Source organism: Echeneis naucrates, chromosome 1, assembly GCF_900963305.1.
Source record: "Echeneis naucrates chromosome 1, fEcheNa1.1, whole genome shotgun sequence".
In the NCBI taxonomy this organism is placed as follows: Eukaryota; Metazoa; Chordata; class Actinopteri; order Carangiformes; family Echeneidae; genus Echeneis; species Echeneis naucrates.
In genome coordinates, this window is record NC_042511.1 from 12,002,925 (window position 1) to 12,028,349 (window position 25,425).

At 42.3% G+C, this 25,425-nt stretch overlaps 4 protein-coding genes across 5 annotated transcripts; 1 reads left to right on the plus strand and 3 right to left on the minus strand.

The window, feature by feature from the left end:
• Window positions 1–64: 64 nt before the first annotated feature.
• On the minus strand, window positions 65–4,717 carry mcrip2 (MAPK regulated corepressor interacting protein 2). The gene is made up of 5 exons (XM_029511018.1): window positions 4,271–4,717; window positions 4,041–4,110; window positions 2,794–2,927; window positions 1,450–1,557; window positions 65–362 (listed from the first exon to the last, which is right to left on the minus strand). The coding sequence occupies exons 1-5, from the start codon at window positions 4,323–4,325 to the stop codon at window positions 292–294; spliced, it is 438 nt and encodes a 145-aa protein (XP_029366878.1). The 5' UTR covers window positions 4,326–4,717; the 3' UTR covers window positions 65–291.
• Window positions 4,718–6,005: 1,288 nt separating this feature from the next.
• Window positions 6,006–11,023, minus strand: gde1 (glycerophosphodiester phosphodiesterase 1). 2 transcript variants are annotated; one of them, XM_029502215.1, is made up of 6 exons: window positions 10,634–10,903; window positions 9,946–10,121; window positions 9,375–9,480; window positions 8,328–8,420; window positions 7,591–7,802; window positions 6,006–7,236 (listed from the first exon to the last, which is right to left on the minus strand). In XM_029502215.1, the coding sequence occupies exons 1-6, from the start codon at window positions 10,901–10,903 to the stop codon at window positions 7,089–7,091; spliced, it is 1,005 nt and encodes a 334-aa protein (XP_029358075.1). In that variant the 3' UTR covers window positions 6,006–7,088. The 2 variants fall into 2 exon arrangements, with proteins under 2 accessions (XP_029358075.1, XP_029358083.1); XM_029502223.1 differs by lacking the exon at window positions 8,328–8,420 and having other exon boundaries at window positions 7,089–7,236; window positions 10,634–11,023.
• Window positions 10,987–13,309, plus strand: tmem186 (transmembrane protein 186). The gene is made up of 2 exons (XM_029502235.1): window positions 10,987–11,148; window positions 11,528–13,309. Exons 1-2 carry the CDS (start codon window positions 11,125–11,127, stop codon window positions 12,170–12,172), a joined length of 669 nt encoding a protein of 222 aa, XP_029358095.1. The 5' UTR covers window positions 10,987–11,124; the 3' UTR covers window positions 12,173–13,309.
• Window positions 13,310–13,597: 288 nt separating this feature from the next.
• On the minus strand, window positions 13,598–15,911 carry hmox2a (heme oxygenase 2a). Its single transcript, XM_029506855.1, has 6 exons — window positions 15,817–15,911; window positions 15,561–15,678; window positions 15,076–15,243; window positions 14,516–14,839; window positions 14,219–14,351; window positions 13,598–13,877 (listed from the first exon to the last, which is right to left on the minus strand). The coding sequence occupies exons 1-6, from the start codon at window positions 15,900–15,902 to the stop codon at window positions 13,750–13,752; spliced, it is 957 nt and encodes a 318-aa protein (XP_029362715.1). The 5' UTR covers window positions 15,903–15,911; the 3' UTR covers window positions 13,598–13,749.
• Window positions 15,912–25,425: the final 9,514 nt, after the last annotated feature.

Here is a 25,425-nt window from a genome sequence, read left to right on the forward strand (position 1 = left end):
CAGAGACGGGTCCTTTGCAGCAGCACAACATCAAGTCAGCGCTGTGTTCACAGTCAGGTCAATGTTGTATCAGGGGCAGGTTAGGGGTGTGTGCCCAGTTGTTTTGTTTTTGTTTTTTTTTTTCTTCTTCTACAGCAGCGTGAAGCACAAGGCGTCAATTCACTTTCCAAATTATGCATGACCCTCTCGCACTGCAGATCCAAGAGACGGACTCTGCTTCTCCCCCCTCCTGCGATGCCTACACTGAGCATCAACATGGTGCTTCCTGTCCCAGCTCTAGGCCTCAGTCAGTCATGACAGGTTTGCAATGTTGGCCAGGAAGCGCTGAGCCCACCACTCCTCCAGGTCTATGGGCACAAAGTCTGCACAGAAAAAGAACACAAAGGCAGGCAGACTTAAAATGTGTAGAAGAAGAATATTTTATTGTCACTGTACACACACACACACACACACACACACACACACACACACAGAAGTCAATGCATACATAATGAATTTGCATTTACACTCAGATCTCTTTTGTAGGATTGACCAAATCAGATTTGTTTTCAGGAGAACAAAAGGACCATGATCTGTGCAGATGAAAAAAAATTAAAACCTGTAGGTGAAAGTGAAAAATGGAGATTATATAGGAAGCATTAACGTCCAAAGCTGTCCAGTGAAATAACACATTCAGTGCATTCAGGAAGTGTTCATGCCCATTTACCTTTTCACGCCTTTTGCTAAAATGCCCCATGACGTCAGAACCCAAAATAATGTTAAACATCTCCAATTGTACTAAAAAAACTAATTTCATGTCAAATATTGAGACTGATGCTTTTTACAAACTACATGCTAACATGTCTACAAGTTAACTTTTTATATTGGCATGGTTGCATGCCAACATTTAGCACTAAACACAAAACGGGCGCTGATTATCCGCCATGTCCTGTGACATGGTTAATTTTTGACATGAACAACCAAAACTCATTTGAAGTGGAAGAAAGTAGATTATACATAATTTGTAATTCAGACTATTCATAAAAAGGTGACAACCCAGATCCTCTCATAAATGTATTTATCAGAGAGATTAAAGATCAAAGAGATTGCCACAGAAGGCACTGGAAATAGAGGAGACATGCTATGGTCAGCTGTTCATCTAGACACACCAAAGAAGAGTTAAAAATTAAAGAAAACTCTTACAACAGTTGCCCTCTGTCTACAGATAAAATCTGAGCCAGAAACCACTTGGTGTGTGATCCATGTGGAGAGATGAGAGTAGCCGTTCAGCTTTTCTGTGGTGTTGAAATAACCAGCAGGATTACAGGTTCAAAGTCCAGGGGGTGATGGAGCAGGAAGTGGGTTATCTCTGAGGCTGCTTTAAAACTGGCTACTGAGAGTAGATCTAATGATCGTCGTTCCACTTTGTTGTGAAATCATAAAATGCAGTGATGGGCTGCAGGTACTCACTCTTCATCGCAGCACTGGGGGTCTTCTCAGTGTACTGAACGGGCCCCTGGCTGTGAGTTGCCTCTCCACCATGCCCATCCCCCAGCTTCTGCTCCACCTCCTGCCACGCTGCACACAAACAACATACTGTCAATCTTCAGTGCATCAAAGGATTTTGATAAAACAGAATTAAATGGCATTTGTCCATTTTTTTTTTTTTTTTTTTTTTTTTAACGATTCTAAATTCAAACATCAGCAACATAAAAAATAAAGCCTCCGGTGCTTCAGAGCAGCTTCTGCAGGGTCCACTGAGGATAGTATTGGTTGCATGGACTGGTCTGTGATGTATTTAACACTACTATATAACCAACAGTTAGTAGAGTTTGTACAAATAATATTAAACGTCAAATATAAAGAACAAACAGAAAACATAGTTTGTGTGCATGACGGAGGGAAAATGCCTCATGAACACCTCTTTAAGGTGACGTGGGCAGTCAGCCCCATCAGGTTCCCTGCCTGAAAACGGCTCGACAGGCTGTGACACAAGTTTCCTATTTCAGTGTGACAGGTGAAGAAAGGTGAGGTGCTTTCCTCCGGCTGAACTTCACTGTCACAGAGGAGCAGGCCTTACTGGCAGCAGCCCAACACTAACACATCTACTGGTTCATACCCACTCGGCTCAACAAATCATTTACACCCGGGCATGAAGTATTGGCCAGCACTGATGCATGCTGGGTAAACACCAAGACCAGCTTAATATTGCACAGTCATAGTTTTTAATCATTGTTAGGTTTTACAGACTCAGTGGCAGGTTGGTTGAATTCTTGCAGCGGTGCCACCTTAAGTCTGGCTTGTGCAGCTGCTGTTGAAAATGTGTTTGTTTACACCGCCTCAGGGAAATATGTGGCATTAAACATGTACTCTGACTGACATTGTCATTTTAAAGTTGCTGTTACACAGCAGAAGCTAGAGAGAAATGAACAGATCAGTAGATAACTAACGTTTATTTAACAGCTGACTTTTTGGGCTGGGATAGTGTTTTATTATTTTAACAGCAGCTATGAACTAACATAGGCCTAATGCTGCTGCTGATATTTGTAAATAGGCCTGCAACAAACGATACTCATCATAATGCTGCTGGTCTATAATCAGTCTTTTCATCAATTATTCTGAATTGGTGAATGAAAACCTCCATTGTTCATGTCAATTTAATTGCTTATATCCTAAGACTAACAAAGGCAAAGACACAGCAGGAGATGATCTTCCAGTCACAGTGTCCCAGTTTTCCTCACAAACTTGCAACCTGGAGAAGATGATCTCCGCTCTCTCCTGGTTCCAGGGTTTCCTCCTTGTTGAGATCCTCACCTTCATACACAAATCTGACGTTCTCTTCGTGTGCAGGAGTGAATCCCTCCGCCGGGCTGTCCGCCTTCTGTGTGCCTCCACCGTGGTGGCGTTTCCCGTTGAGGCGGTTGAACACAATCTTTGGGGGCGGTGAGCTAAAGAGACGAGACAGGATTAATTTCAAAGTCGCTGCCTGAGGAATGAGGCAGCCTGAATCTCAAAGTGAAGGCAGATATGAAGCAGCAGCCTGTTTAACTCCAGGAAGGTAAGTGGCTGACTGGCAGGGTTGTAAATCTAATTTTTGTTAGATTACACTAACTAATGATGCTTGTGGTGAACACTGCATAGTAACTTTGGGTTGGGCTGCTTATCTAAGCTTAATATGCATCTCAAAGCATTTTTCAGATCTTTCAAATACTTTCCTCAGGTCCTGATAAGCAAATCAAGTTTAGAAAAACTGATCTGCATAGTTTCTCCTCTCTTCATTTTGTGTCTATGTTTCTGGACTTGTGTAGAGGACAACAACACTGGGCTGGGAGGCTTTGTTCACAAGCCAACGCATATTTTTGTTACAAGGCGTTCCGGTTAATTGAGATCTACTGTTCTTAAACGAATGACCTCTTTCTCTGCTGTTGACAATGCATGTCAGTTTTACAGCTTTTTAAAGACTAGACTAGAAAAGGGCATTTTGCAGTGACTTTGACTGCTACAAACAGTAAAAGTAACAGAACAGTAAAGGAAATGTAAAATATTGAAGTTCGTGGGTTTTCGACTTAAGATGGGATGCACCTGAAATACGCTCAATTTATCCTGATACAAATGTTTTGTAAAGCTGTTTAACTTTAAGGTCGGTCTGGAGACTCTGCTTTGTTTCTCACAATTTGTCCACCCCTTTTATATAAGTGGAGGCGGTACAGGACCGGAGCCTTCTCACTCAAGTGTACATTTAAATTGCCGGATCGTCAGCGATTCAGGAGCCGCCACACTCCTGCAGACTGGGGACCCGGACCCCTACAGGCGGGGGCCCAGCAGGGCTGCGGATGTATCCGAGCGAGCTAACACCGAGGCCGGCCGAGAGAGAGCTCCGTGCAGCGGGAGTAGTCGCGTCCGATAATGGACACAGCTTGTTACCTAAGTCCCGGCGAGGTGTTACATGATCGCGCTCACGGCGCACGTGCAGAGTATTTCGGGCCCACGCTGGCCGAACTGCAAAATAAATAAGCAAATAAATGAAAACTCGAAACACGTGAGCTGAGGCAGCGTCTTACTTTGACGTGAGCCAAGACGTGGGCTTCAGCTTCAGGTCGCCGAACTTGCTCTCGATCTGCTGCGTCGGACCTGCAGGACAGACAACAGTTGGTCGGACTCGGCGGTGACGCATTTCACCGACAGCAGCGGCAGAAATCCCAAACTTTCCCCTGCAACACCTGAATGCAACCTGACGTTACATTGCGTCATGATCCGGTCCCCGGGCTCGAACCCAGACCCGGTGCCTCACCTGTCCTCCGTTGTGTAACAAGTTTGCTGGGCCCTCGGGTGATTGTGTACATCATGTGAGCGCCGGTGGTTAACGATCAGCTGTAACTGTTGGCGCTCCGGTCCGCCGCGGCCGAGTCCTGTCGCCGCGGGCCGGGTCAGGTGCTCCGGGGTCGGCCTTGAAGTCCGCAGGAGACGCGCTCCAGGTGGTGACACTCCTCCCGGCCGGCAGGTCAGCTGTGCTCCGGAGAGAGGTGGCGTGTAGGTCATCCAAGGAGAGAGCGGCTGCACATGCCGGGGGTCAGGCATTCATTGGCGGGAGGCTGTGCTTCCTGACGTCCGAGGACAGCGGCGGTCCGGCCGGGACACTCTGAGCTGCTCCCTGCGACACTTCGGCTCCACAACGCGATACAAGGACACTGCACGTTTTACAACGCGTATCAGGACACACACAGCCCATGCTGGGCCGCTGTCATCAGAGTTTCCGGTCTCCTTTTTCAAAATAAAACCCACCCGGTGCCCTAAGCTAAGGCTACGGTTCTTGTAGGAGCTCTGAGTCTGAGCATGAACGCGTTCATATGGTTTCTGATAAAACCACCTAAATCATTATCAACAGTACAATTATCCAGGAGTTTGACTCTAAATAAAAAATGCTATTGAGTAGGTTTTATAGCATAGTAATTTAATATTAGCTCCATCATAATAGACGGTTAAATTAAGTCCGCTTTCCTGTCAAAGCTGCAGGAAAACAGCACGGCTCGACATTATGAAGCTGTTTCCTGAGGTGTGGAGAGCCTCCTGTCAGATATGGGCCCACGGATCTACCTTCACTTTACCTGTCCAGGTGGTGCAGCCATCATGTGACCACTTCGTTTTTTTTGCTACAATGGCACGTTTTCTTTTTATTTTGAAACGTCTGTCCTCTTCCGCTCTCGTTGTTTCTGTTAGTCGGACTACAGCTGGGTTACCCCCCTCCCAGTGACGTCACAACACGCCCCCCCCCCCCAAACGGGTTTTGGAGGAGGAGCCGGAGAGATCACCTTTTACCTACAAAAGCCAAACGAGCAGATGGAACAAAGTGGAAACAAAACTCATCCTCTTCCTTCGGACTTGAACTTCATTTTTCTCTAAAAAAAAAAAAGCCAGACAATTTACCGTTCATGTTTCTCTGAACTGAAAGCAGGCGCAGTGACAGAGCTGACTCGTAACTTCATTTCTTTTTTCCCCAGCTCTGATTGTAACTGTTGCATCATGGGACATTAAGTTTTTTGTTTTTTTTTTTAGCTGCAGACCAACATCTTTGATGCATGATGGTGTTTGTGAGGTGATGTTCACCTGCATGGCCCTTTGTGAGCTACCGAAGATCAGCCAGGACAAGAAGTGACTCAGACAGGCTTATCCAGGGTGCCATCCAACACCCCCCCCCCCCCCCCAGTCTGCACTATCTGGGTCAGTCACCTGAGTCTCCAGGCCAAGAAGCTAATCATCAACAGTCCACCCTGCTCAGTTAACAGCACACTGGTCTGATCTAATGAGAGCTGCTTTGTCCTGGAGATTTTACAGTATCATATATTGAAGTTTTTAAAATCAGCATCTGTTCAGAAGAATACTTCATTTTCTCATCAGCTGACAGTCGGGCCCTTCAGTGTTTCTTCATCTTTTAGAGCCTGAATCGTTTGCATTTCGAATTCCACCTGAAAGTGAAACATCTTAACTTAAACAGAAAACATCCAAGGCAAATAACAATTTCACTTTCAACCGACATATGCAGTATTTTATTCAATTCAAACATTCAACAAAACTTTCATTAATATAGCAAATATTTTTTTAAATTTTTCATTTCATTTTAAAACCAATGATAGTGGACAGTGAAATAAATCTTTGACTTTTCCATATACTTGCAAATTCCAAGACACATTTGAATGATTTTATAATACCCAAGTCTGCTTGGATTAATGTCAGTCCAGGTCAGATGGAGCTGATGTTGATATTTGGGTGAAAGAGCCCTGTTGAGTCTGGAGACTTTTCTAACAGTCAGTTCAACTTGGCAAGCAGGTAAAATGAATAACAACCTGATGCTGCAGCTTACACTGTGTTTGTGCAGCTAAATGCAACAGAGCCAACATTCCTGTTGTTTGTGACACCTGTGCTTTTTCTCCTATTCAACATGTCCTCCATAGGAAAGGCTATTTTCTGTTTTACAGTCTATTTACTGTCCATCATATGTTGTGCAGGAGCTGCTGCCTAGTATAATCAGAGATCAGCCTACGAACTGACTCTCACCAGTCAGTGTCTGATTACACATTTCTTCAGTGCTAATGCAGTTTTAGAGCCTTGAAATTATCATGTACATTCATTCCTTATTCCAATGTATTTCATTGTGTGTTGGCCCTGTGATCTGTCCAGGGCGACCCCACCCTCGCTCAGAGTGAGCTGGGATTGGCTCCAGCACTCCCCACGATCCAGAAACAGATAAGCGGTAGAAGATGAATGAATGAACAAATGAATGTCCTGAGTTAGTAAATACAGTACATTTGATTAAAGTCGGTTATAGACACGCCTCCCCAAAACAAAATGTCTTTATAAATGTAGGTGTTTCAACATGTCCGAAAAACTTCCTCATATTAACATGGCTCAATCAGTCAATCAATAAAACCTGTTCTATGGTCTTATGTTAAAGTATGCCACCCAGTTTGATCTGAAACGTGCATGAAAACAAAAAGGTTGGTATCACGCATGTTCTTACATGTTTGTGAGACGAGTGGGGAAAATCTTCCTTCCAGGTGTGTTTTACCTGGAGTATGTGTGTGTGGGCATATTCTGCTGGGTTCAGGTGGACGTCAGTAGTGAGGCTCACAGTCCTCCACTAGGCTGTCTGTGATGTAGTTGACCTGTAGCAACTCCTCGTAATACTCTTTCTCCACTTTTGTGTTGACTGTCCAGGCTACCACGTGGACCCCTCTCTGGGCCCAGTAGTGCACATAGTCCCTGCAGACAAAACAAAAGAACACGGTCATTCTCGGTTAGGCGCAACACCATTTAGACTGACACTATTCATCATGTTTTTAATATTTATTCTCACAATCAAGTGACTCAGAGTTCACTGGTTTGTATTAACGTTTTCCTGTAATACTGAACAAAGCTTAAAAATCTAGGATGTAATGAAACTTAAAATCCATGGAGTAGCACACCAATCTTCTCAAGCTGTCAAACGGAATTATCAGCTTGTTAAAGCACAGGGTGAATAAAATAACGATAGCCTTGTGAGTCTAATTAAGTTTTTTTAAATGTCCATGGAATAAAGATTCCAGTTATACGACTTTGGCCGCTGCAGAAACTCACGGGGAGACAAAGTTCTTTTGTATCAAGAGAGCTGAGATGCCACAGAGTTTCCACAGTATGTGATGGAGTGCCGAGTCAAGCACAATGTCCATTAGTGTCATCCAATGATGTTTCAATGGAGAAGAGAAACGCGGCGCACCATCTCCGAAGCGACTCAGGTGCCATGGCCGATGGGTCAAAGCTGTGACCACCTCTGGGTCACTCTGTCTCATCTGGGCCAGGGAGGAATGTAAACATAGTGCTGGTTATATGTTAGATACATACATAACCTAACTAACAACATAAAATTAGATATATGGGCAAAAATATTTGAATTAATCTCATTCAATTAAGTTATCAATGAGAAAATGTGAGGGAAAGAAAAGAGGGATAAAAGCAATAGGATTTGCTCCAGACAGTTTTCCTTTTTTAATTCTATTCTTTCTTTCTACCATCAGGCTTGGTACATGCAGAGCAAAGCTTCTCACATGAGATTCAAGAGAGAAAACACCTTAATTTTAATGCCAAGTTAGAACAACGGCAAAATATTATTTGAGATTAGAGTCAAATTAAATGAGCACTTAAATACTGCAGGCTAAATGGAAGGAAGTGTGCCGAAAACATTTGATGTACTGAATCTTCAGTACAGTCAGTGGTAATTCTTCTTTAAATGACATCCCCTCTGGCCAAGTTGGTGTTTTTTCTAAATTTTCTTAAATCAACTGCTGTCGGCCAAACTCGTTAGGACGTTCTCTTACCCTGTAGATGACTTTAGGCTCAAACGAGCAGACGATGCTGCTGTTGTAGAGGATGGGATGTTTCCTATACAACTCTTCAAGAGCTGCAGCTGCCTACGATGGGAACAGAAATACATGGTTATTGTAGGTCAGTCAACCGTTTACAGGGTGCCGAACCACTTGGCAGTCGCGAGCAGCTGTGGGCCCTGAACATAATATCACTGCCTGAAACAACAGCCGCCACAGCTCCACATTCCTTATCAACACAGCAAAGGGGGTCTCATTTCACGTGAAATGATATAAATAAGCATATTTCCACACATTCTAAGACAGCGGTGTCCAACTCCGATCCTGGAGGGACACTGTCCAGCATGTTTAAGGAAGTTCCTGCTCCAACACACCTGATTCAAATGAGTGACTCCTGCTCAGACTTCAGCAGAGCTTGATGACGAGCTGATCATTTGAATCAGGTGTTTTGGAGCAGGAAACATCTAAAACATGCTGGACAGTGTCCCTTCAGGACCAGAGCTGGACCTCTCTGTTCTAAGAGAATGGCACACAAATTCACAATGAATACCTAGTGACCAAAATATGCTATCATGCAAACAAAACAGCTTCTTTACTTGCCTCAGTATGACAGCAGATCAAATTGTAAGCAAATTGGGTTTTTTTCCCCCACTGATCTGATGACTGTCAAAATTAATAGCAGTTATTGCAGTATTTGGCTGGAAGTACATTACTTATTTCATTAAAACTGATGTGGAAGGTTCAACTTTTGATCTTCAAAGGGATAAAAAAAGGATGAAATTACATTAAAGAAATAAATAAAGAATAAAATAATTAGAATAATTCATTCAATGACCACCTGTTGCAGCAATGCAACATTAAAACCCACCTGCAGAAATATAATGACAACAACGACCCAGTAAACGCCATCTTTGGACCATTTAAATTACATGATCTTAGTTAAGGACTGTTGACTGGCCACCAATCAATTACATCAGCAAACTTTGAATCCGAGTGCACATTATCAAGTCTTGTTGTGGTTGCTGGTCTTGCTAACTGTACCTCATCGGGATGACCTTTGACATCAAAGTAGATAGTGAGTTGCAGCTTGATGCATTCTTCCACTGCCTCCTCCAGGGTCGGGATCTTCTCCCCAACAAATTTCTCCCTGAAAGATACAATCATTACAGCGCGCACAAAAACACATTATGTTAACTATGTAAACTAAGACATTTATATCCATTTTTGTGTAAAGAAGATGATTAAATAGTATTCTTACGAATGCCAACACAGAAAGTTGCAACATTAAGCTTACAACCTGCTTTCTGACTGTCCCGTATTTTTACCTTTATTCGGAATTTAGCAAATTTCCAGGCTGCTATGAACCTGTAGGCCTGGACTTGCGCAACACAATGCAGCCAAAGAAAACACGTGCAAATAGACCGAACAAAGAAAGATTGCAAAAACAAAATCAATTTGACAACACATGGACAGCAAAACACACTGACACTATATCAGCCCAAAAAAATCAAATTAAATTAAAACATCCAGCATCTGCTGTAAATAAATAAATAACAGTGTGGACATTTGCCTGCATGCTTGGATGTAGATCCCAGAGTACACTGTTTCATACCTGAGTCGATGTTTAGCAGATGCATCCAGTTTACGCAAATCAGAAAACCTCATCTGACTCAGTGGTCCTGTCCCGTTGGTGGTCCGGTCAACAGTCTCGTCGTGCATCAGTATTGGGACGCCATCTGCCGAGAACTCAAGGTCCAACTCCACACCGGTTGCCCCATTTTTACTGGCCTAGTGAAGAACAAGGGACTTCAAAGCTTAGCATTTAATTTCCACTTTTACTAAGTTATCATACTGCAAGACAAACATTTTTGATATGCTTTTCAACTTTGCCGTCTGACTTTCAAGGTGAATACTGACTCAGAAATTCTTCAAATACAGAAGTGAATCCAAAACAGCAGTTTGATGTATTGTCACTTGCAAGTTTTATAAATCTGCCTTAATTCTACTTCAGGAACTTGATCTGAGATAGATATATATGGCATTCTTTTCTGACATATTTAGGTGTATTTGCATAAAACAACAACAAAGGAATAACCTGAAATGTAAGACATTGAATCAATCATTAATAAGAGAATTATCGTCACATCGTTGGTGAATGGGTCTCTCCAATGAAACCACCATCGCCCTGCTATGAACACTACAGTTGGCCGTGTATTGTCTAGTGTAAAATGGCCTTGAGTGCTTTGAACAGCACTTACAAATGATTATTATCATGATCATTATTATCATCGTCCTCCCACCTCCCGGATGGCTGCTATCGTGTTCTCCGGCGCGTCGTGCCCGCCGCCCCGGTGAGCGACTACCGACACCTTGGCCGACCCCGCCGCTGCATTGGCGGGGTGCAGCACCCGCTGGACTCGGCCGGCCGGTACCTGGGGGAACCGGAACAAGCCCAGGAAGAGGTAGAGGGAGGCGGTGAGGACGGTGGTCCACACGGGACTGCGGGTCCCGAGAAGGACCACCACGAAGACCACCGAGTACAGGGTGACTTCGTCTCCCAGCTGCAGCATCGTCGTCCTCGGACTGTCTTTCTGAATGGACCGATGGTCTTAACATCCGAGGTCTAATCCGCAGAGCTCAGGTTCCAGCTGTTCCGCTGGGGGGGGACAAGCGAAAACAAAACCACACCGACGAGCACTTCCGGGTTAACGTTGGGACTTCCGGTTAGCTAGCTAGCTGTCTCTGGTCTGTCTCTTGGCAAGGTTTGCCTCCACGTCTCTTCTTCCTCCTCATGTCTAGTCGGTGTCCGGTCATGGTGAGCTTCCTCCTTTCTCAGCCTCTCACGTCGACTGCATTGTTGTGCAAGTTGTGACGATAACGATGTGACAGTTTAATTTTAAACCACAGAAGCTAATCGTTAGCTCCGGCTTTGCCAGGATTGAATGACTGCTCTGTCTGCTTCATTTATACTTTGGCAACACTTCCAACGTGTTTATTGTTTGTTGATAAAAAGTTTTTTATCCAGTTGATCTTGTTGTAACGAGGATCGTCAAAATGACTGAACGTCTAACCAACTAACTGGCTTGGCGGACCATTACCTTTTATCCCTGCTTTACCTAGTGCTGTTACTTAGCCTGCCCTCTGCGTGTCTACTGAGGTCAGTGTCAAATCTTTTTGATGCCTTGTTATTCCAGATCCGGTCAGTGCTGCTGCTCCGTGGTTTAACCTCCCATGTCCCCTCCTGCAGTAGAAGATCGAGCCTGCTAGCAGGCCGGATACCTTATGGTGTGCAGCCTCCCCCACAGAGCCGCCATGGACCCCTTATCCCTAAAATCACAGCTCACAGGTACTCAGACTTGTCCACGAAGAAGTACACTATGATTTACACCCTGCCGTACATTAAGCTCCTCCGAGCAGTGTCCAGGCTGAAGCTGCTTCAAACAGCAATCACTGTGGCCATCTTACCCCCGGTGTACGTTCTCTATCTTCTGGGAGATGTCCCTTTCTTCCTTGTCAGCTACACAACAGGCATAGCTGTGTTTGCTGGTGTCATGCTGTACACGGCCAGCCACTTTTTCAGGAAGGTCGTGGGGATGATGTACCTGGACCCATCAGAGACAACGCTCAAGGTGTCTCACCTAACCTTCTGGGGCAAGCGCCATGATATCTATCTTCCTGTAGCAGATGTTATGACCATCGGGGACACGGGGGACGCTGCAAATGAGATAATATTGAAACTGAAGAGATACAGTAGTCCACAGACGTTCTATTTTTCCACTTACTACGGGCGTGTGGTGGACAAATCAGGTTTTGAAAGGGTGTTTGGAAATTTCAAATAATGGGCATTTGTATGGCCAATTATAACAGCAAATGTTTCTGAATTTTAAGATGGCCCTAATGCAACATTTTCATGGAAGACGGATAATGAATGTTTTAAGCTTGTGACTGGAAATTATGAATGCATATTTACTGTTACAAGTATAGTTGTACTCATATTTATATAATTTTTGAGGTTTCGTATGGAACTGCAGTTATGGACTCAGTTTTATGAGTAGCATTGACCAGATGTGATATAAAATTGTAGTTCAACTTTGGAAAGATGGTAATATGTGGGAAACATCTTTTCCCTTTAACTAGTACCAAATTGCTTTGCTCTAACTGGGAACTTCCTTTTGAAATGATCTAGATTTTATGCACAATCATGAGGTTTGCTTTGAGAGCAAAGATGATCATATCGTGTGATATTGCTGACATTGTTACCTGAGCAGGTGATTTACATACTAGGAGAGGAATATTGGGGCTTTGTTGGAACAAACTCTAGGTGCAGAGTTAGACTGAACACTTGAAATGTAAATTTTCCATACTGAACTTTGATCTTTGCTCAAACAGCAGACCCACAGTCCATCCCACTATACACTGTCCCACTACATTATAATACAGCTCTAAAAGCAGCCTTACCACAGCTCCAGAGAAAAATTAACCCTGTTACATGATTCATATCCCGCAGTCTGATCTCAACTAGTCTGTACCAGTTTTCTGTTTGCTGCCTCATACATATCTGATACATCCGACCCTCCCAGCTATCACACGATTGATTCTTTCTTGAATCTTCTCATCAAGTTCTCGTAGCTTCTCTGCTTTAAATTACAATAACTTAGTTTTGACTGCATTGTTAAAACCTGCTTCTTAAAATGACAAATTGGTAATAGAGCCACTGTTATTTGTTAATTGTCAAGGTCAATTTCCTTCAATTGAACAAAAACAAATTAAAATTAACAAAACAGCAAAAATAAAGCTTACAGACAAGTTTTTGGAATTTCAACACCGGACTCCACTGAGTAAGGTATGATTTCCATACAGTTCATCATCAACACACCACACCAACACATTGCAACACAAAATGAACGTCAAGACTGTCACTGAGGTAGAATTTATTGCATGACTGTTGTATAATATTACATCAGATTTAGCTTGTTGTATCTAATAAACATATTGAGTGACTTACATATATGTCCTTTAAGATGCCTTTCTTAGTCCCTGCTATGAGTCACAGATTGCTGCAGTTTGGGTTTCCATAATAAATAAATGCATCAGTGAACTTTTTGGCAAGTTTCACGTTAAACACATTCTATAAATAAATCGCATGCATCATTAGAAGATTAGAAGGCTATCAGCAGTGGCAGAGGCATACAACTGCAGTGTGGTATCATTTGGAGAAAATAAGAAGAGTTCAAAACAGACAAAGAGGTCAATAAACAAAAGGGTTATATGTTTGGCACAAAAAAAAGTAGCTCCGTTCCTGGTTTACCGTGTGCTTCTTTGAGAAGCTATGAGTGTTAGTAAAGAGGACAGAGATTAAACTGCGTCCTGCAATTTTTTTGCCAGATAGGACTTTCGGAAGAACGTGTATCAGAGCTCACAGCAGGTAACAGGCAGTGAACACAGCGAGGGCAGCCACCCAGGCTGCCAGAGCCACCTGACAGGGCGGATGTCTGAGGAGCATCATGGCCAAATGGCACGCATAAGTGGGGTTTCCGTTGGCAGCTGTTAAGAAGGTCGAGGAAGTGATGGATGGGCAGGAAAAAGAAAAGGGAAAGGAATAAAGCAATGTCACCGCACAAAGCAGGAAGAGTGAATGCATCATCATTTCATGGATTTTAACCATATCAGTCTGGCTGCAGTGTATGGTAAGGTATTTTTCTTATTACAGATGATAAGAAGCTGTCAATCACCTGGGATATGACTATATAAGACACAAGGACGAGTCTGTCAAGCTGTTGTCATGGAAGTTTTTAGAATGCGTTCATAGGCACAGTCTGTAATGTGGCATTTGTATATTTGTTCATTTCTCGTTTAAAAAAAAAAAAAAAAAGGTTTTCTCTTACCCATTTTTGCAGCATAGTAGGGGCACTTGTTGATATCACCTCCCTGCATGATCTCTGCATGACTGTGTCCAAAACCTACATCTTGGACTTCCTCTTTGATCATCTTTCCAGTCTCTTCTAACTCAGTGAATACCTGTTTTCAGAATCAAATTAGGTATATGTCATATTTTTTTTAACTTTTCTCCCCCCAAAGCGTCTTGCTGACAAATTTGTGTTGGGTTAGGGTTAGATACACAGCAGTCCTATGATGATTTTTGCTACCAGCAGATTCCCAGTCCAACCTCACTGCTGCCTCACCATCATGTTAAAGCCAAAGGCGCGGTTCGACTCGTCTATAATTCTCTCTTTGGTGTCAGTTTGCAGTTCCAGCTCGTTCATCCTGCTTCGGTAAAGCTGCTTGAAGCTCTTGTGACTGTGGATTCCTTCAAAGTAGTAAAAGTTCAGACCCTCACCCGTTGGGGGAAGTTTCAGGGCTCTTTGGGCCACTTTCTTGAGGATCTGTCCACCTGAGAGGTCACCCATATAGCGGGTGTATGAGTGGGCCACCAGCAGGACTGGGTCCTTCTCTCCGACCTCGTGGATGCGGTCCACATAAGGCTTGGTGCCTGCAGAGAGGCTGATCTGGGAGAGAGACCACAGCGAGCATCATAGGACTCACCAGTTGTGCCATGAAATTAACTAATCTCTCTAGTTTGATCATGTTCCCCACATGATGGAAAGAAACTCAAACCCAATAAAAATAAATGAATATTCAAGTTTGATGAAACACCCATGACCCATAAAGCTAATCGATGCTGAAGACGCTAAAATGTAAAATTTCTATCATTAAGAGTGTGCAGAATCAGCTGTTTGCTGACCTGGCTCTCCCAGTCCTCTCCATAGAAATACTCCAGGTCCCTGGCCAGAGCCTCATGCCTGTGCAGCTCTGTGGGGAAATAGATTGGAGCAATGTGAGGATGATCTTTGTTCTTCTCGATCTCCTCCTCCAGAGCAGAGTAGACGAAGTACAGAGCTGCTGTGCCTCTCTGAAAACAAGCAGAGAGGTACCAGATAATCTTACAGTAACCTGTAAACACACCCATTGCGATTTTTTTTCGCTGCCAAAGTGACTTTCATTATTTGGCTGTTTCAATATTAGTTGCAAATTAACATTAAGAAACATTTACGTTATAAACCTTTTGAATATTTATAGAAATCAATATGTTAATCCAAAACAACCGATAAAAATCAGAATCACCATACAACCATCAAATTAATCCAAAACAAGAGTCTGAGGGGATGCCATCATCAGAGGTTAACCTTATAATGTGCAACAGCATCGACAAACTTCTTGGCACCCAACCTTAAAGAGTTCCCTTTGGATGCGACCTCTGAGGAAATCCTTGACAAACTGGCAGTTCTCTGCTCTGTCATGGGACTCCTTGGTCCCCTCTGCCAACATCTCAGAGAGGTCGGTTGGACTTGGTGGAAGACGGTTGAGGATGGAAAGGAGAACGGATATAAATGCTTGTACCATTCAACTGCAATCGAAATGCTCTTGATGGCAAACCTAACACCAGATAAGTGCCAGTGCTTGACCACACTGCTGATTGTCGTACCTAAGAGCTTCATCATCCACAACAATGCTTGCTCCTCCATTCTTCTCACTGGTGAATTTTGACTCGGACTTCACTTGAGGCTCCATTTTGCTGGTTGTCTCACAGTGCTTCTACCTTGAGTCAGCAGGAAACACAGCTTCTGTTGTAAATGTGCATGGAAGAAGCACATGATGACAGAAATCCAAATTTTTAGTCATACCCGTGTGCCCCAGTGTAACATATTGTATACAAACATGTACACGTGCTGATTATGCTCTTCATTTAGCATAAAACTGAACACACAGCCCAACATTAGATGCATTAGTCATAGTGGCCTGCTACTAACTACAGCTCAACACAAACAAACAGTCACCTCCTACAAATACATCAGAATGTGAACGCATTAAATGTGACATTTAACTCATTAGCAAACTTTATGATATATAAACACCGTATAAAGCTTGTAAAGGTTTTCAAGGTTATCAATTTATTACAAAGACACAGAAGCAGACTTAACATGTATTCTGAAAAGACTTTTCACAGAAATAAATGGAGCCCAGAGCTGACATGCGGACGGTGGACAGTTACAAAACTGCCCTTGCATGTTTTCTTAAGTAAGCCAAAGAAGACAGATCTCTGATCACAGAGCAGACTTATTAAAAAAAAACACACTTCCTAGCCGTGTGGTCAGGGGACACACGCAGTATTTTCGCTTCATGATGAGAAAAGGCTGATAAAAGGTTTGTGTTGTTTACCTTGTTAAATTGTCGCTGTCAATCTGTCTCGGAATGGAAGGGGGCGTGGTCTACACGGTAGCAGACCAATCAGAGGTCTCTGTAGAAGAGGGCCCCTGATTGGCTGGATACCCAAACTGTTGGCCCCATCACATTATGCGTGCTGTTTTGATAGGTCTGATCAGAATATTATTGAAACAGTGTTACATTGTCAAAGCTTTTTCAACCATTTACGGTTAAAAAATAATCCTGCTGGCACCGCTAATGCTAATTCCTGTCACTCTTCTTCAGATCCTCTGTGCTTGAGGGTGTGATGAAATCAAAATCTGTGGTTTTAAATTGGTTGCATAGTCTGCAGCCACACATTCACATCAGCAGACTCTCTGATGTAATATCACATCTGGACCGCCAGGTGTCACTAAACACCAGGTTATGTGCCTTGAACTCATCCAGGGGTCAGGCCACTCGCAGCACAGTGCTTTGGTAGATCAGGCCAGCAATGTGCGTGAGAAAAGAGGCTTTCATAAACGCATTGGTGGCTATTTTACAACCAGATGCATGAATTCTATTTGCATGAATCGATATCTAATCACATTAAACTCTGCAGCACACATCTCCGTTTGTAGCAGCAAAGTTAAACCACCACATTTTTGCTTGTCATTGATTCCTCTGTATCAGGCCACGGACATCACTGAATGGTTAACATGCCACTGTTGTTTACGCTGCTCTTCTCTGTGAATCTATATATCTCCTCAGCCTGAAGTATCCACCAGATAGGGACTGTTACTGTGTGGCTGCAGTCACATCCTGGATAAAGAACATCCTCAGTTCACCTTTGGGTTCCCAGAAGAACACTTAAGAACGTGAACAAAGGAAAAAGGTACTGAATTGGAGTTTTTTCCTCTGCAAAACCTCAGTGTATTGAAAAGGATTCTGGCAGCTCTGAGGGCTTCTTTCATGTGCTGCAGGGCCCTGGAGAGCCCTGCTCCCTTGTAGGAAAGCCCCACTCTACTTGTTGCTGTCTTGCTATAAAGCGTCCAACTTCAGACCCACCTCTGTTTGTTTTTTGTCATTGTTAATAACTGAGACGAGCTTCCTATGATCAACAATATTGCATAGACCTCAGCTCCATTGCTCCCTGAGAGATTTTGCTTTTATATTCAATACAATTTCCTGTGTTTATGAACATTTTGGCTGCTCCGCTCTGACTAATTAGTCATTAACAATATATAGGAAAGCGCGTGCAGGTTTTTCGAAGTGGTGTGTAATACTCTTAAGTATGCCTGACCAATTGTGTTCTCCCAAAGAGGCATTTATCACAGTACAACCTTGATGCTATCATGTTTGGATCACTCCCTATAAGTGCTAAACTAAGGCTACTGCTCCCTGGGGTTTACATGACGCTGCTATGATCAACTGCCCGGCCATACCAGAACCTGGTAATCACACTTCTACCATGTGGGTAGTTTGTTCCGTGACATTGTTTACTACATTCCAGCTTGTTTTTGGCACAATATTTTGGATCTTTATTGCACAAAAGGGAAACCTTCCTGTCTGTAGAGGATTTCCTTTTGTTTTCAATAATGAAAAGGCTCAGGGTAAAATAATCCAAAGCTTGATTCAATTCAGCTCTGCGGTCAAGACTAGTTGGGGATAATCACAACAGTAGTGAGGTGAGCATTTAATATTTTGCGAGGGAGTCCTTGGCATATCTGGCCAGAATTTGTCAAAAAAAGTGTCCCATTTCCTCCTTAATAATAAACTAACAATACATTGTGTTGTCATGGAAACATCCCCTTTCAGCCTTATTTCATCTGCTCTATTTGAAATAACGGCTATGTCCAATATCAACACAGTAAACTTCATATTATCAAAACAATTTTTTATCTTGACAGTTTTTTGAAAACACATATTTGCGCCCTTGCTGAGAACTAGAAGTAAAGATAAATACCATTATTGGTTGTACATGTTAATTGTGTAGCTGAAATCCGTGTGAGGTTCGTTTGGCATAAAGACTGGCGATAAAAATGGACTCTCAAGTTCACCTATAAATAAGTTGTGTTGTTATGTACGTCGTAAACAGCACTTAATTGTGTTGCGGTGAGACGCTGCATTCAGCAGCCACTTTGTACAAATATATCATGCTGTTTTCATGCTTCTGTTTGTGGAAGGCTTATGCAAACAAAATATATATTGAGACATTTAGCTATAGAAGAGCAGTTGGTGGGGTCCTGGCTGTTGCTTCATATGCTGATGACAACAATATCTCGCAGCATTTATTAAAAGCTAAGCAGCGTGTCTCACACAGTTTCTGAAGCCACTGAAGGACATTTCTGCACAGGATGACTGAGATTCTCGTTCAAACGCTCACTCACCCTCCAGGACCATCACCTAGTGTGGGAAGGCATTAAAGTGACTTGTGTATCTAAGTGCAAGGAGCAGATTTGCTTTCTCACCTGCTGTAGGATGCAACAATATCGGTTTGCAACTGATTGGCAGCTACCGGCCATACTTTTCTGATTTGTAGCCACAGAAAGCGAACCGCTTTGTGTCTCGTCTCAGAGCTGGGGGTCTTTGTACCACAAATCCCGGTGGCTGTGGTGGCCTGCAGAGAGTGTGCTTAACCCAGCATCATGTTTATAATTGGAAACATACCTAACTGCATTGGCAGGCAGGAAACAGCCCAGGCCCCTGTGTCTGTGTGGGGCTGTAGGCTAACAAAAAGAGGAAAGTGTACACATGGCTCAAGCATGTGTAATGGCCATGGTGTGGTGTTTGAGCGCTGCGATCACCTCGTTAGAATGTGCAGGTGGATGTGAGGGGCAGGATGGAGAGAACATGAGACAAAGTAATGAGACGAGGGGAAAGGAATAGTCATACTTTTGCTGTACGTTTCAATTAGACATTAGCATCCTACAGACAGAGCTGTGCAGGTTGAGTCATACTGACAGAGCAGTGGGATTTGACTGTTACAGTGCATATTCGTTTCTTTTGAACACATCTGCGAGCTTAGCATAGAACAAAATCTCAGGGTTATTGTTCAATGTTCAATGTCTGAGTCTGGTCCATTTTTTTGTCGCACAAGTTTCTTGTGTTTCTCTAAATAAAAAAAATTATTATTCTTCAAAACCAAAAGTGGTTAGGGTATCACACAGTATGCTCTACTTCGGCTATAACCACTTAGTAGTAGCTTCTTATCTAACTTCACCACACAGATCTACAGTGACTGTGTACAATTTCCTCTTTGTACTGAAAGTACAAAGAGGAAATTGTACACAGGAACGTCAGTACTTTCAGGAAAGTGAAAATGTATATACATTTTTTTACTTTCTTTTGGTCTATTATATTGGCAATACTTTTTTTTTTTAACCCTCAGAAGTTTTTGTTGCCGATATTTTAATCCTGTCCAAAACAGAGTTCCTCAATAGAACCATTACATCCTACTCCCCTCCCACAAGAACAATGCAGGAAGTGTATGAGGTACAGATCTGTCTTCATTATGGTTTGTATTGTTATACTTTTGACCAGGGAGGAAACCATGTGACACCTTGGAGATACACGGACAAACAATATATAATAGCTGACATCATGCAACCTTTTTCATTTGAAGTAGAAATTATCAAATGAAGTCATGATTGTTCTGACAGTGATATACAATTGAACTTATAACTCATGTCACCAAGAATTCATCACTTCACACTCATTTGATACAATCTCATAATTTTTTTTATTCGAAATTTAATAGTTGTTTTCAGATTAGACACTTTAAGGCCTAATAGCCTTTTATTGTTATTTATGCCAAAGAATATTTTAAATATATATATATATATATATATATAGATATATATATATTTTTTTTTACAGTGTACCAATATAAGTATGATTCTGCATGTGTGCTTCCGCTGTTTTTGTTATAAAGAGGATCATTCACTGCTAAGCTGGAGGATATTTACTTTATTCTTCCCCTTACATTCACAGATCCCCTTTAGACTTCATATGTGATCCGCTTTGTCTCCAAGGAAATCTAAAACATATGGGCAAACTTTAAGTCTCATTAGAAACCTTAAATATTAACGATGGGAAATCCTGTTTTGTAAGTGAAAACAGTTACATTTGGTTAAAAGCACTGAAGAAGAGAAATCCAGCTGATTCTTGTTAACACAAAATGCACCACATTCATCACAGGATGCATTCGTTCTTTCTCTTGTATTCACGCCATTCATTTTGTACAAACTGAATTAGGTAAAAGGGTTGGGGTTGATAAAAATCAGGTAAAAACAAAGCAAAAGCTTTAAATGGAACACATCTTCTGCATTTCTGCCAAGAAACAAAAATGGCTGACCATGTCTTCAAAGCAGCCATTTCCAATCTAACAGCTAAAAGGTGAGAAATAAAGCATCACCTTCTTTTACAGGAAAATAAAAGAAAGACTATACAGACAGTGTCTCGTTTGTGAAGGCATGCTCTTGGACGCACTTCATGCCATGTTCAATTACATCAATCGTTTTCATGAAGTGTTACGTCCCACCGCCCTGCGACATTGGCCAAGGCCAGACAAAGCACTCGCTAGTGGTCAGTGTTTGAAAACAAAAAGAGTTAGAGATTTGCGAGTTCACCCAATGTTTTTTCCAGTAATAGAAGTGGGGATGAGCTGTGGGGCAACATGGGGTGAGGCTGGGGGCATCTGACAATAGACAATGGGTGATCTACACGACAACATCCATTGTGCTCTCGGTTTAAATGTCTCCTAGTTTGATTCATGAAGCCCAAATATTCCCTATTTTGAACCAGACCCAATTTTTTTTTTTCTAGAAATAGCAGCGCTTCATTCTTTCACCAGGGAATCCACAACAAAAATGTTCTTTCTTGTATCTGGGCAGTTAGTCAGCACTGAGGAGGTATTTCAAATTGATTTCCTTTAAGGAAATGGAAAATGTGTACAAGGGAAAACGGGAGTTCTCTATTTCTAGTTAGAAATTCCCAAACGACATGTGAGTGAATGTATGTTCAATTTGACCTTATAAGGTTGATGGGCTCTTTAAGATGGGGGGCTGTATGAAACGCATTGCATTAACACCCTCACTGGGGAAACTTCATGGGGATAGATGCACAACGTTTTCACCAGTTTCACATGCTGGGTGTGCTTAACCCAATTGCACAGAATCTTTGTTATACAATTCCCCTCCCTGAAACAACACGTTCAAGCCAGCATACAGGACTGCTTCTCACACCCGACCTATAGAAAAGTGCCTTGTGGGCCATGCTGCACATTTGAATTCTTTGAAAGCGAAGCCTCACCCAGCGGGGGGTTCCTGCTGAAAAAAGGAGTGTGGCTCAGCCTCGGCCTGAGAGACTAATACAGGATGGAGGGAGGAAGATTCCTCTGCTCCCATCATTATATCCGCAGTGTTCCCAGTGAGAACAGCCTGGTTTCTCATTAGACAGGTGTCAGACGGGCATCAGGCAACTGACTGGCTAATTTAATGTGTTTACCTTGGCTGCACTCGACAGACTGACAGTCTCCACCTCACTACTTTGGGGGATTTCCTCACGGTCAATTTCATCGATACTGAACAATGCCACATCACTGGGTGAGGGGAGGAGGTAGGGCGAGGTGGGGTGGTGGGTGCTATCCGGATGCTGGCCGATGTAATCTGGACAGTTATTGTCGCACTGCCCCTTGAGGCTTTAAACGCTTACCTTGAATACAGCACCACGAACAAGAGAGGAAGTCCGTATTTTGAACAGCACATCAACAGCTGGCAGTTTTATAGCCTAATCACACCGTTATCGGCAATGCCATTGTGTACACAAATTCAAAATGCAGTATACAGTCAGTGCACACAGAAAGGAGAAACTTAACTATTTTTAAGGTACCTTAGGAAATAAAGTACAGTGGCAATGCAATCAAATGTAAACAATACCATATCATAAATTTCAAGCAACAGACTCCAGAGAGAACGTCCCCTTTGTAAATCCAGACCAAATCTCAGTTGTTTGCAAAACAGAAACTTCACATTTTATCATTTTATGGCTCAAGTTACCTCAACTCAACTAGACCAACATAAAAAGCAAATTTATTGGTCTTAAACTGCAGAGGTTCTCTTCCCCTGCAGCTGAATAAAGTCAACTCCATCCGATGCAAATACGATTTAAAGCTGCAATCACATCATTTTTTGGTCCGAAAAAATGATCTGTCAGCCCGAATACAATTGAAACACATTTTTTGGAACATTACCTGTTGAAAAGTCTGCAGTAAGCAGATTTGGTGTGGAAAACACACCGGCCTCCAGAGTTCAGTGTGTGGTTAGATTTAGGTAGTAAAAACAGTCAGGGAAAGTATAAAAACACACTGCGTCTGAAATCACTCTGCTTCTACTGTTTTAAAGCGGAACTTAAAGTTGAGCTTCCATGAAAAGACAGTTGATGATTTGTGTGTAGTTTACTTTTTTGTGTAACTTGACCTGAACTGATGTGAAACTCAGTTGTAGGGAGAAATTGTGAGGAGAAAATTTATGGAAAGCGTCAGTTGGACATGTTAAGGTGAGGAGCTGATTTCTGTCTTGAAGAGTTTCTTGAAGGAAGGATGAGAGAAAAAATACTTTGCTAACCTTTGGTGGACAATTGTTCCAGCGCACAACCGTACAAACCACTTCTCTGCGTGACATTGCTGCACTACTGTCTCCTTCCAATTGCTCTGTTAATTTTAGCTTGCTATATGTATTGCAGACAGCGATGTGATTTATTGAAACAAATACAAGATGTTACACACAGGGACAACGCAGAGTCTATTTATCATTTCAAGTTAAAGGGAAACTGCTGAATTCTGATTCTGGTCATGCCTTTGATTTCTTTCTGTCTTTGTTCTATACATTGTACAACCGTAGAGTTGGCTGGAGAACCATTCGTGTGGATACAAGCTGGATTGTTCAAAGTAGCAAAAACTTAGTAGCAAAAAAGTAACGCCACTGCTTTCAGGATTGAAACACAGAATCATATTCAAAATAAAGAAATAACGCTAACATTGTTTGGAGCTTCACCTCCACTGTGAAGTTGCACTGTGCTGGAATTATCTCCATTACGAATCCACTCCAGTTTAGCTGACTTCTGTTTTACCCTGAGTTCACTGGGGCTCGGTCAAGTTTCAGCACAGGCATAGTTTTACAATCTGCTTACTGTTAGTCAGCTGACAGCCTCCGAGAAAAAAAGAAATCTCTGCCAGAAAATAATTCATCAGAAGCATGCATGCAGGCTTTTCCAGAACCGGCTGTTAATGAGACAGCGCGACTGATTGCTGACCAGAGCAAATGGAAAAATCAAATGTCTCATGAGTAAATTAATACCTCATAATTTTTTGAAGACAGCAGCTATATAACACTCACTTTTTCAAAAAAAAAAAAAAAAAAAAAAAAAAGAAATCCCTTTTCCCTTTTTAGTGAGAGAATTGTGTTGACAAATGAGCTCAATGTACATTCATTTCTCAACATCACCTCTACCGAAGTAATGGGGAGGAAGAATCTCAAGGTTATAAAAAGATTATACAACAAAGATGAATGCATGTCCTTCATATCTCTTCATAAGAATGTGCATGAGATGAATCACACTCAGGCTGGCTATAGCTCATTTAAAGTAAGTGTGTTCTCATACAATTGGAATGTTCAGGTGATTAGCCAAACAATAATTTGGCATCCATCATTTTAATTCAAATAGTATAATTTTATTTACACTGCAGCATTTTTTCAGCACCATTTCTGATAATAGGCAACTGCAATTGTACAGTTTGACTGGAGCATTTGGTCTTGGCTCAATAATAAGGTCGTGATTTATGAGATGCATTTGTCATATTTTCATGAACTGATTAGAAATACAGAATAAAATGTTACGCAATAGTCAGTGCATCTTGTAGAAAGCTTGTAGTTGCTAAGTATGCAGAAAATCTTCCAGATAATGCCGTACAATTTTTTTTATATAACCTCCTGATGATATAGCCACTTTTACGGATATACGGATATCACCTCAATAAAGATATAGTTTTGTCTTAAACAAGCTTTTCCTTTAAGCAGGTTGAGAAAATGATGAAATGCTGCGCACAATTTGACCGATTTTTAAGGACTGATAAAATCTTGGCATTTCAATCGAGAACGCAAGGCCCATTTGTTCTGCACAGACTACACCCTGCTATAGCTATCAGCTCCAACCTGCCTTTTATTATTTATGCCGTGGACACACAGGCTATTGCCTGGTATTTCCATCCACACACACAAACATTGTACTCTAGTGTGAGTGCAGGGTACACATGCAATTGTTCTAGCTTTTGTTTTTTTTTTTTTGCATGCAGATAGTTCATTCAGCTAAACAAACATTGCAGCTCTGGAGTTGTGGCTCTACGCTGATGGCTTATATCATACAGGTTATATCTGCAGATGTTGAGCTTGGCACTGTTATTTGGCTTTAGACCGTTGGTTTAGTTTTATTATGCCTGTTTTATTTTTGGGCGAATACTTCTGAATACTTTTTCCAGGTAGCTAAGAGACTGTCATTGTATCCTAAAATACCTCTGCCTCATTCCCTTCGACTCTGTGGCGCTCAGAGCCTCTCCCTTAGGGACCACTAGCTAATAACAGCATACAATCAGTAAGTGCATCACTTTTTTGTCATATTAGGGCATATCGAAAAAAGGGAGAGAGAGCTCTGGAGGGACAGTCAGTTCCTCCTCCAGATTCTCAGGCCTCTGTTGGTCTGTCTCAGTGGTAGAATGGACGGTTCCTGTGTTTGTGCCTGTTCCTGTCTCCTGCTGTCACCCTGAGGCGCGTCGCTATTGTTTCCTCATCTAGCACCGGAGGTCGAGGCTGCTCGCTCACTTGCTCATGCTCTCTGTCGACCTTGCTGCCCAGGC